This window comes from Bos grunniens, chromosome 1 (genome assembly GCF_055505025.1).
Source record: "Bos grunniens cultivar Pamir isolate PY7600 chromosome 1, Bosgru_T2T1.0, whole genome shotgun sequence".
Taxonomy (NCBI): Eukaryota; Metazoa; Chordata; class Mammalia; order Artiodactyla; family Bovidae; genus Bos; species Bos grunniens.
This window is the reverse complement of record NC_141165.1, coordinates 44173988-44186846: the sequence shown is the minus strand read 5'-3', so window position 1 is coordinate 44186846 and position 12859 is coordinate 44173988. Positions and strand designations below refer to the sequence as shown.

Sequence of the window (12859 nt, the reverse complement as noted above, 5' to 3'; positions counted from 1 at the left end):
TATCTATAAAATGAAAATAATTTTTCCTTCCTTATGGATTATTATATTACGTTTCACCTGTAAAGTGCCTGTATAAAATGCAGGGCCTCTACATAGTAGGCCCTTCATACATCTTGATTTCCTTCCTTTTTGTAAACAAAAATGAGTGGTCCCTTCTTGCTTATGAGATGCAGTCAGAGCTTGTTATCCTGGTGGACAGAGCTCTTGACCCTAAGCCCAACCTCTGTTTTCAGTCTTATTTCCCTCTGCTACGTCATTTCCTCCAAATTCCAATTTGTCTTCCCTCATCCTGGAGTACATTTTTCCTATTTTCCTGCCAACTTGTCCTACTTACCTGCCAACTTGTCCTACTTAGAAATCATTCTCTCTCTCTCTCTCTTTTTTTTTCCAGTTTGGAAAATGGCATTTGACTTTATACTTGACAATGTTTGGGTGGGTTTACAATAAACTTATGGAAGCACATTAAAAATTCCATGAAGATTACCAGGGAGCCTGGTGCTCTTCACTAGTTATGCCATAAATGCTTGTAAGATACGTGCAAAGTGCCTGATAGTAATGGTCTGAGTTTTCTAAGTTTAAATTTATTTTTAAACCAAGTGTTTTGTATGTTTCTTTTCAATAAGTGCCAAAATTTGTCAGTATTACATGTAAATAATTGGGTTATTTACTTATTTATATATTTATTTGCCACACGATGTGGCTTGCAGGATCTTAGTTCCCTGACCAGAGATTGAACCCATGGTAGTGAAAGCACCAAGTCCTAACCACTGGACAACCAGGGAATTTCCATTTAAAAAATGTTAATTCTTTTATTGTAGCATAGATTCTATTTAGAAAATGGTTATAAAGTTTTATGGACTTTTACAGTAAAGTGTAGAAAGGATTTTCTAAAAGATCTCTAAATACTCCCTTCACTTCCTACAGTGCATAAATCCCTCTATCTCCTTTGTTCCCACAAGACATCACAGGTTCCAGCTGGATTAGGAGAGTAAAGTGTTACTCATATTTTATTCCCTAACTCTACTCCTTGAAGTAGCAAAAGGGCGAAAAACAGAGTGCTTGAGACAGATAGTCCTGGATCTGGATTTGACCATCCCATTTCCTAACAGGTACTTCCCTGGTGGTTCAGACGATAAAGAATCTGCCAGCAATGCAGGAGATCCAGGTTCAATCCCTGGGTCAGAGAGGACCCAGTGGAGAAGGACATGGCAACCCACTCCAGTATTCTTGCCTGGAGAATCCCATGGACAGAGGAGCCTGGCGGGCTGTAGTCCATGGGGTCACAAAAAGTCAGACATGACTGAGTGATTAACACACACACATATTTCTTAACTGGATTTATTGCCCCATGATCCAGTTATGTCATCTATAAAATTAGGATGATGAGAGTCTTTATTTAAAAAGGTTGATGTGAAAATTAAATAAGAAAATGTACATAAAGTGTTTTAGTAAGAAGTCTAATATATGTTCGGCAGATCAGTAAATATTTGTTATGGTGATTATCAATCCCAAATTTGGTACTCAGTTGTGAGACTCTTCATCACTATAAAGACAAATCTTAATTTATAGCTCAAAGGTCTGTGAGAATTGAAGGTGGAATATGCTAAAATACCTAACACTTTCTGTGCCAGATAGTAGGAGCATAGAGGCCCTGCTTTCTCACTCTTACTCTTTTCTTTGAGCAATTCATGTGTCTCCTTCATTTTGGTTTACTAAAGATTTAAATGAAGGTGACGAGATGACACAAGGAATATTTGGGAACTTGAATATATGAAAATATATTAATCACATAGTTTTAAATACATTTCCAAATGTAAATTATTAAAAGTATAGTTTGTTATTTTTCTTACAAAGTTTTCACTCTCCCTGCTATTTATTTAAGTGTCCCTATATCTTCTCCTCCAATCTATCTTTGATACACTGCTTAATTCCTCAGTGTCTATACTTTGAAATGCCTAAAATTCACCTAAATCACCTCAAGATCCATCTATATATTTTTAATTTGGATTAAAATTGTCAGTCGCTTGGATTATTTGTGAGTTAGTGATAGAATTCTAGCTTCTAGGGCAGAAAAATCCATGATCCACCACTTCCGGCGAAAGCAGATTTCTTTCAAAGTGGCAACATGGTGAAGTGGAAAGAGCATTTAACTCAGAGTTAAACCACCCAAGTCCTGGTGCCAGTGCTACTGTTACCCATGTGGCCCTGGGCAGATTCACTGCTCTGGCTGCCAGGTCTCCTTTTATAAAATGGTCTCTTATGAGCCCTATGATCCCACGTGTTGTAATACCGCTTTCATAAATTGAACGACTCAGATAATCATCAGAAACTTCACCTGTTAGGAGAGATATTTTAGAGCAACTCTTTTATATTATAATTTCACCCTGGATTCACCTAGAGGCTTACAGTGAAGAAATAAAAAGTTCACTATGCTCAAGGTCAGTTAGTCTGAATCAATGATCACAGCAGATTATTTGTGCTAATGTGTTTACATGACATGCTGGCTCCTCCTGAAGCATTTCTGAGCAGACTGCTTTTCATTTTCAGATAAAAGAGCTCCCAGCCACCTACGCTCAGGAATACAGAAATAATGGATTATCATTAATCCTGACAGCATATGCTAATTCATAGACTTTTAAATGAAAAGAAAGCAGAGACTACGAAATGAGTAGGTTTATGTTCTCTGAATCTATCATTTTTTATCATGCAAGAAACTTTCACATACAATTCAGTCCCTCAATATTCTATTTGAATTTTAAAAAGAGTATGGTCTGACACGACCTTCTGATGCACTTTAACTATCATTATTTATTGTATAAGACTGTTAAAATAAAAATAGATAAATTTTAAATGGCAATACAGTTATCCTCTGCTTTTCGAAAATTCACTGTATTCCACTTCACTTTTATGAAAGACCTACACTAGTACCTTTTTTCACTAACTGAAAGAAATCCAAAGAGGATTTTTTATTTTAATAAGAAAGGCAAAAAATGAAAATAACATTCAGTGTTTGTTTTGCAACAAGCCTTTATAGGAGCAGCACACACCCAGAGCTGCGGGAATGGCACCACTCAGCTCCTTCTCTGGAAAATATACTCAGCATCTCAGCATCAAGCTGCCATAGCTTTGAACTGTGTCTGTGAGCATCTGTGCTTTATCTCAGTTTATTTTGTGTATCTATTGGTAAGATGTGTCCTAGAGGAACTGCTTTTTCACTTTACACCACTTCAGCTTATGAAAGCGTTCATAGGAATGCTCTACTTTCAGATAGCAAAGGAAATCTGAATTTTTAAAAGTTGATCTTATGTTTTGTGCTTTAGAAAGTCAAGATAAACAAAGCACTACTGTATAGGACAAGGAACTATATTCCATATGCTATGATAAGCCATAATAGGAAAGAATTTTTAAAAGGATGTTATGTATATATATATGAACCACTTTGCTGTACAGCAGAAATTAACATTGTAAATCAACCATACTTCAATTTAATAAAAAGAAAGAAAAGATATGGAATCTAAAAACTCTACAAAGTCAATGCTGTGGATTCATTCATTCATGGAAACATTTATTCACTCAACAAATATTTTTTGAGGGGTTGTCATGTGCTAGCCACTGTTAGAGATAGCAGAGAAAATTAAGATCAACAAGGAAATGTTCCTTTCCCTTGAGGAGATTACATTCTATGTGGATGTGACAGACTTGTAACAGTTCCAGTCTCCATAGGCAATAGGCAGTTGTACAACTTAGCAAAACATTTATATGCATATTTATTTTTGTGCTTCTTTGCATAAAACGTTGTATTAGTTTTCTAGGGCAGCTGTAACAAGTTATCACAAACTTAGATAGCTTAAAACAACAGAAATCTATTGACTCATGTTTTTATGCTCCTCTGAGGCTCTAGAGGAGCCTTGGTTTATGACAGCATAACTCCAAATGCTGTATCCTTTACATGTTCACCTTCTTTATGTGAATCTATATCCAAAATCTTGGGATTAAGGTTTACTCTAATCCAGTATGACTTCATCCTAATTTGAGAACATCTACAATGATGCTAGGCTTCCCTGGTGGCTCACTGGTAAAGGATCCGCTTGTGATGCAGGAGACACAGGTTCAATCGCTGGGTGGGGAAGATCCCCTGGAGAAGGGAATGGCCACCCACTCCAGTATTCTCGCTTGGGGAATCCCACGGACAGAGGAGCTTGGCTGGCTACAGTCTATGGGGTCGCAAAAGAGTCAGACGGCACTTAGCAACTAAACAACAGCAACAAAGATTCTATTTCCAAATAAGGTCATATTTATGACTATCAAATTTTATCTTCTATGTGCTACAAAAATATTATCTCCAAGACTACCAATTGTCTTTACCATTGCTTTCAGCATATACTTCTACACAGACATTTTGAAATATATATATTTATTATTTATTTGGCTGCACTGGGTTCTAATTGCAGCATGTGGGATCTAGTTCTCTGACCAGGGATCAAACTTCAGCCCCCTGCATTGGGAGTCCGGAGTCTTAGGGACTGGACCACCAGGGAGGCCCCCTACACATTTTTAATTATTCTGCAATCAAACCTGTCCATCTTGGACTTTGTCATTTCTAATTTTCATTCCAGATTTGCAAAGATCTTCTTCACTCAGATTTTTAAAGAATTACTAAGATTCAAGAAATAATTTTTGCATATTGAAAAGGGAGTCTGATTTCATTTTGTAGTGAATAGCCAATAATATGTAAAGGCCCACTTGAATCCTTATTTTGAAATGCCATCTTCGTGACATCCTATGCCTGGTTTCTTGACTCAGACTTGCTTGATCAAATCTTGCCATTAACATCTTGTATTAATTACATAGCTTCATATCATGTTTGCAAAGTCCCCTCATTAGTCTGCTTTCAAATTTCTTGGTTATCCATAAGCATTTACTCTTTGAAATAAATCTTAGAAGAAATTTTTCATGCTCTAAAATAAAAGTCCATTGGTATTCCATTGGAATTTTTATTAAATTGTATTAAATCAATAAAGTAAAAGAAAATTGTCATATTTAAACATAGAGTTTTCCCATATGGAACCATTGTTTCTTCTGTCTCCTATTTATTTTGAACTTTTTTTTCAGGCCTCCTTTTCCCTCACTTCACCTAGGTTAGGTGCTGCTTTTCCATATTTTCGTAATAGTCCAGCCTGGGTCTATTATACAGCTAATCACAGGGAAATCCAATTGTTTATAAGCTTCAGTACTCTGCATTTTATGGGCTCTTAAGAGAGTCTCTTCATTCCATTACTATAGACCTACCAGCTAGCCAAGTCCCAGTATACAAATCGATCTGTTCTCCTACTTCTAATCTGTCTCCATTTGAGTCCTTCTTCCATAACCATAGTCCTCCTTCCATATCCTTGGGCTTCCCTTGTGGTTCAGCTGGTAAAGAATCTGCCTGCAATGCAGGAGACCTGGGTCCAATCCCCAGGTCCCCAGGTTGGGGAGATCCCCTGGAGAAGGGAAAGGCTACCCACTCCAGTATTCTGGCCTGGAGAATTCCATGAACTGTATAGTCCATGGGGTTGCAAAGAGTCGGACGTGACCAAGTGACTTTCACTTTCACTTTCCATATCCTAAAAGAGGTGGAAAATCCTGCTGTTCTATTCAAATTCTTTCAGCTCCCTCCTTGAATCTCTATTATTGCTCCATTAGTTCAAGATCCATTTTCTCTCACTTAGAGCAATGTTTCTCTAACTTAAATAAAAGACAAAAGAAAAAAATTATATAAACCTCTTATGATATTGCTTAAAGACATGCAAAATTTGGTGTAAACTCCTTACTCTTGTACTTCATATACAACTCTAAACAACTTATATATTACTTTCATAACCAGTAAAATTTAAATTACTGAATTAGCTTAAAGTAACAGTATGATTTTCCTGAAACTAACCTTCCAACTTTGAATTATGAGTATAAAGTATGCTCAGATATATTTCTTTATAATCTGCCTCTGTGTTTTTACTTCTGTAACTCTCAATCATAGCCTTTGGAATATTTCACAAAATAATTTCGATAACTGGGGACTCTGTACTATTTCAGAATAACCAGTCTTCATACTTAGCTAAACTCTGGCACTATGCACCTCTCAAATGCCAGTTTTAATGAGTTGTCATTTGATAACTCAGTAAAGCTTGTTTTCTCATTCAAAAATAAGGTTAGCATGGAGGAGCTATTGAAATCTGCAGTATTTAGATGTATAAAATCAGATACAAAAAATGTCATATTTGCTTTTGCTTTGATATTAACTGCTCATCAGTGATGCAAGTTGGTTACATATAAAAATATAGCTACACTGTTGATTACACAGTGAAAATTCTTTTTAAGAGACATGCCAATACTTCTGGGCACTGACAACTTAGTTTTCTCATCCCATCTTTTTTAAACTAGCATACTCCATAGGAGTTTGTTTATAGAATGTACCATGCTAATGAGAAAACTTAGGAACAATTTTTAGAGTACCGATATAGGGATTTTTTTTCCTTGCGATAAAGTATAATGTAAGAAGGGTCACTTTCATGTTAACTAGCTCTCAGAATAAAGAAGGCTGTACATATAATTCACATTATTAAATGACAGCCAAATTTTCTGATTAAATAATGTGTTGGTCAGTTTTGATTTAGAAAAGGAAAAGAAGTTTCTGGATTTTTCTCAGGATGGAAAGTTTTTAGGTTGGCCCTTAAACTCACAACTTACTACCCAGAAAGCAAGGCTTTAAAAACTGTCAATCTTTTCTTGATTCTTAAGATCAATTTCAAATGACACCCCTACATAAAATCTAGCAGAGGTCCTAGCTCTACTGTTGTTGTTCAGTTGCTCAGTCGTGTCTGACTCTTTGCAACCCTATGGACTGAAGCACGCCAGGCCTCCCTGTCCTTCACCATCTCCTGGAGTTTACTCAACCTCATGTCCATCAAGTCAGTAATGCCATCCAACCATCTCATCCTCTGTGATCCCCTCCTCCTGCCTTCAGTCTTTCCCAGCATCATGGTCTTTTCTAATGAGTCAGCTCTTCGCATCAGGTGGCCAAAGTATTGGAGCTTCAGCTTCAGCATCAGTCCTTCCAATGAGTATTCAGGATTGATTTCCTTTAGAATGGACTGGTTTGATCTCCTTGCAGTCCAAGGGACTCACAAGAGTCTTCTTCAACACCACAGTTCAGAAGCATCAATTCTTCAGCCTTCGGCCTTCTTTATGATCCAACTCTCACATCCATACATGACTACTGGAAAAACCATAGCTTTGACTAGACAGACCTTTGTTGGCAAGGTAATGTCTCTGCTTTTTATTATGCTGTCTAGGTTTGTCATAACTTTTCTTCCAAGGAGCAATCGTCTTTTAATTTCATTGCTGAAGTCACCATCTGCAGTGATTTTGGAGCCTAAGAAAATAGTCTGTCATTGTTTCCATTGTTTCCCCATCTATTTGCCATGAAGTGATGGGACCAGTGATCCCATGGTCCATGATCTTTGTTTTTTGAATGTAGAGTTTTAAGCCAACTTTTTCACTCTCCTCTTTCACTTTCATCAAGAGGCTCTTTAGTTCTTCTTTGCTTTCTGTCATTAGAGTGGTGTCACCCACTTATCTGAGGTTATTGATATTTCTCCCAGAAATCTTGATTCCAGCTTGTGCTTCATCCAGCCTGGCATTTCACATGATGTACTCTGCATACAAGTTACATAAGCAGGGTGACAATATACAGCTTTGACATATTCCTTTCCCAATTTTGAATCAGTCCATTGTTGCATGTACAGTTCTAACTGTTGCTTCTTGACGAGCATGTAGATTTCTCAGGAGGCAAATAAGATGGTTTGGTATTCCCATCTCTTTCAGAATTTTCTAGTTTGTTGTGATCCACACAGTCAAAGGCTTTAGTGTAGTCAATGAAGCAGAAGTAGATGTTTACCTGGAATTCTCTTCCTTTTCCGATGATCTAACAGATGTTGGCAACTTGAACTCTGGCTCCTCTATCTTTTCTAAATCCAGCTTGAACATCTGGAAGTTCACGGTTCATGTACTGTTGAAGCCTGGCTTGAAAAATTTTGAGCATTACTTTGCTAGCGCGTGAGATGAGTGCAATTGTGTGGTAGTTTGAACATTCTTTGGCATTGCCTTTCTTTGGGATTGGAATGAAAACTGACCATTTCCAGTCCTGTGGTCAGTGCTGAGTTTTCCAAATTTGCTGGCATATTGAGTGCAGCACTTTAACAGCATCACCTTTGGGGATTTTAAATAGCTCACCTGGAATTCCATTACCTCCAGGATCTTTGTTCGTAGTGATGCTTCCTAAGGCCCATTTGACTTCACACTCCAAGATCTCTGGTGCTAGGTGAGTGATCATGATCACACCATTGTGGTTATCTGGGTCATTAGGATCTTTTTTTATATAGTTCTTCTGTGTATTATTGCCACCTTTTCTTAATATCTTCTGCTTCTGTTAGGTTGATACTGTTCTTGTCCATTATTGTGCCCATCTTTGCAAAAAATGTTCCCTTGGTATCTCTAATTTTCTTGAGGAGATCTCGAGTCTTTCCTATTCTATTGTTTGCCTCTATTTCTTTGTATTGATTGCTGAGGAAGGCTTTCTTATCTCTCCTTGCTATTCTTTGAAACTCTGCATTCAGATGGGGATATCTTTTCTTTTCTCCTTTGCCTTTAGCTTCTCTTCTTTTCTCAGCTATTTGTAAGGCCTCCTCAGACAACCATTTTGCCTTTTTGCATTTCTTTTTCTTGGGGATGGTCTTGATCTCCACCTCCTTACTCTATCAGGATAGATAAAGCTGAAATTTTTATTTTTTACACATCTTTCCCACTCAGTCATCTGTGAGGTCTTCGGATGCATGTAGTGAAAATTTAGAATCTTACAGAAAGTATTCAGAAATGTTTAACAAATGATGAATACATAATAAATAAAGTTTACCCAAAGTCGCCACCACTCTAACGATGCTCTGCTGCAGTACTGAACTTAGGTATTGTCTCTCTGTCTTTCCTGTTTCAGTCATACAAGTAAAATTGGTAAAGTTGTTTCTTTGCCTCAGTAGAAGAGCAAACTTAACTTTATGGTGTAAATTTTCAAAGTTTATGTCCCTTTATGGTGCAAGGCCTTAAATCTAGGTCCCCAGGTTCTCTTATGGATAAACAGAATTGAAGCCTTCTCTTTAGTATTTAACTGGGAAAGACTAGTGATGTGTCTCACGTGTCCTAGACTGTATTTTTCTTGGTCCCTAAATTCAATGGGTGTGATATGAAGGCACCTGAATGAAGCTCATGATGCATTCTCCCTTAAAAATTTTACCTAAGTAGATAAGAATCCACACTGTTCCTTAATAGAGGATCCCAATTCTAGGCTTCCCCTAGCCACTCATAGGTCCATGGCAAATAGGGTGACCAACTGTCCTCATTTTCCTCAGACTGAGAGGCTTCCTAAATGCAGGAATTTCAGTGCTGGAACTGAGACAGCCACAGGCAAACTGGGAAGGGCAATCATCCTAGATTGACAAAATGCTATGAGCCCTCATGCCCATTTCCCTGATGAAAGAAACATTTAAGTTGGTCCAGTGAGTAATTCCAGTCTCTCTCTCTCTCTCTCTCTCTCTCTCTCTCTCTCTCTCTATATATATATATATATATATATATAAAGTGTCTGCTAACCATCCCCTTACCCCACCTTCTTCTGGACTAACGACATTTCTTTAGTTACAGCAATGGGTTGTGAATCTTACCCACATGATAGAATTGCCTGGAGGGCTTGCTAAGTACAGATTATTTTGAACCTCACCCCTAGAGCTTTTATTTCAGTAGGCCTGGAGTCGGACTCAAAAATAGCATTTCTCGTACGTTATGAGCTGATGCTGATAATGCTGCTCTGGAGATCTAGCTTTTAGAACCAATGCTCTAAAAGTTTGCATATTACTGTCTTCTTCTGAAACTAACTGGGCTTCCCTTGTGGCTCAGATGGTCAAGAATCTGCTTGCAATGCAGGAGACCAAGTTTGGGTTGGGAAGATCCCCTGGAGAAGGGAATGACAACCCAGTTCAGTATTCTTGCTGGGAGAATTCCATGGACAGAAGAGCCTGGTGGGCTATAGTCCTTAGGGTTGCAAAGAATTGGACACAACTGAGTGACTAACACTGTCACTTGTCTAAAACGAACATGTAATCAAAAAAGTCAATTGAAAGTATGAAGGCATGAATCAATAATATAAACTACACACTATTGGAAGAATTAATCTTTATTTCTTATGCAGTTCTCAGTGGTGAGTACAGTTTAAAACCAAAATTTTAATACTTTAAAATGTAATATAAATTTTTGTAGGGGTGTGGGGGAGTTCTCTATTACCAGGTTTACTTTAATGACTGTGATTTCTCTGTGGAAAAGTAAGCACACTGTACCACACAGTTCTGGTGACATTTGGTTCCTCTGTGCACATTTGAGCACTGTATGCTCAAATCTGCAGTTGAAATACTCTTTATATTTAATCTGAACCACAGTTTCACAATTGTCACTGTCTCTGCTTCCCTAGTGGCTCAGAGGCTAAAGCGTCTGCCTGCAATGCGGGAGACCCGGGTTTGATCCCTGAGTCTAGAAGATCCCTTGGAGAAGGAAATGGCAACCCACTCCAGTACTCTTGCCTGGAAAATCCCATGGACAGATGAACCTGGTAGGCTACAGTCCATGGGGTCGCAATGAGTTGGACACGACTGAGTGCCTTCACTTACTTACTTACTGGCATACAAAGGGAGGGAAAGTGCATTCAAATCACAGTCTGCACTTCTCTCAACCTATGAAAAGTTTTTAACAAAACTGAACATGTAACAAAAATATAAAAGCAATTCCGAAGTGTATACATACATTTGATTTTATCCTTATATTCTGCCCAACTCCTGCTGGCCACAGTACACACACTTTGCTTTCAACTGTAGAAATAGATCCCTTATCCTCAAAGGTAGGTTTCTGACTGCCCTCATTTAGATGTAGTATTTGACCTAGAAGAAACTAAGTACAGAGCTTTGATGACAGAATTTCAATCCCTATCTGTAAAAGGTTTCCATGGAAATGAGTCTGAACCAGAATAATGTTACCATTATCATGAAAAAAAAAAAAATGATGAAAAAATGAAATGGCCCCCTCTTAGACACTAGTTTTCAATAATAACCATTTTTGTCTTTGTCCCCAGCGTTCCGGAGGTGCTCTGGCCATTCCCTTGTGCGCATTCCAGGGGACTGTGTCTCTCCAAGCCCCGACCGGGAAAACCCTATCTCTGTCTACCTATGAGGTGAGCGCAGAAGGGCAAAAAATAACCCCAGCCTCTAAGAAAATAGAAGTCTACCGATCCAAAAGTGTTGGCCATGAACCAAACTCAGAAGATTCTGCCTCCACATTTGCGGACACCAGTGTGAAAATACACTTGGAGGTTCTTGAAATTTGTGATAATGAAGAGGCCCTGGACACGGTGTCAATCATTAGCAACATCAGCCAGTCCTCCACGCAGGTCAGATCGCCTTCCCTACGCTACTCACGGAAGGAGAACAGATTCGTTTCCTGTGATTTAGGGGAAACAGCCTCATATTCTCTCTTTTTACCCACAACTAATCCCGATGGTGATATCAACATCTCCATTCCAGACACTGTGGAGGCACACAGGCAGAACAGTAAAAGGCAGAGCCAAGAGACTGTTGGCTACCAGGAGGAAATCCAGCTGTTAAATAAAGCTTATCGGAAAAGAGAAGAAGAAAGCAAGGGTGACTAGTGATCATTTAGCCTGATAAAGGCAAGAATGGCTCTGCAACTTCAAATGACTAAACTAACACCTTTATTCTGAGGCTTATTGATTTTCTTTATTATTTGTTGGTTTACATAAGCTTAACAGACTTAATTATTTTTAGCACAAACAGCTGAAATTAGTGCAAACACTTAAGTGCTTTTGATGTGTTACTTATAGATCACTCACTGTGGCAATTAAAAGGTTCTGTTTCTTATCCGATTTCTAAAAATCTTTTCTAAATCAAAACCCTGGTCTAGTTTACTAATGTTTTCACCTATATCTGTCAACCTCAGAGTAAACAGAAAATTGTATAAAGTCATTGAAAATATTGTTCTCATGCGTGTGTCTTGACACATAATGTTGGCCCTTACTGCAAGGGGGAAAATGACATTTTGGGAATGGAAAGAATGTAGCAAAACTCTGAGTTGTATGTGAAGAAAGAAAGAGAGAAAAAGAAGTCTCTCCATCGTGTCCGACTCTGTGACCCCATAGACTGTAGCCTACCAGGCTCCTCTGTCCATGGGATTTTCCAGGCAAGAGTACTGGAGTGGGTTATATGTGAAGAGGCTTGCCTAAATGTGGCTTGCAAAGCAAGTTTATTACAGTTATTGCTTTAGCTTCATACTGATATCTAGGAAATACATTCCTGCATAAAATAGCAAATAAGCTTCCAACTCTGAAACATGCATGTCCCTAGTCTGTACCTAGTTGTTCCCTTCATTTCTATAAAGTATAAATTGTTTACTGATTTTTTTATTTCTCTCTTAAATATGAGTGTTCTCCTTTCATCTTTTCAGTATGTTGACTGCTCTTAAAATAAATATATTGTATGTTAGAAGTAGAATTGGAAGTAGCTCTTAAACATATTGGAAAATGTTGTAAATATATACTTATCATTTCTAGAAGTGTTTTGTTTATTTGAACAGAAACTAGGAAAAAAACACTCCAAGTTCTGTGAGGTACACCCAAGTAGAGTAACAAAATTCTGTGTAGAGCAGAGGAAAAATCCTCTAAGTCCAAATTAAAGGGTCTGTTTCTAAAGCTGCAGATTTGGCAAACCTCCTT

At 38.0% G+C, this 12859-nt stretch overlaps 1 protein-coding gene across 1 annotated transcript in view; it reads left to right on the top strand.

Annotated features, from left to right (window-relative positions):
- Positions 1–11779, top strand: part of LOC147379353 (putative G protein-coupled receptor 149) — an 83048-nt gene extending 71269 nt beyond the window's left edge. The window contains exon 3 of the mRNA XM_086415109.1: positions 11207–11779. Coding sequence (XP_086271235.1) covers positions 11207–11779 — 573 coding nt within the window. The remainder of the gene's footprint in view (positions 1–11206) is intronic.
- The last annotated feature ends 1080 nt before the right edge of the window (positions 11780–12859 follow it).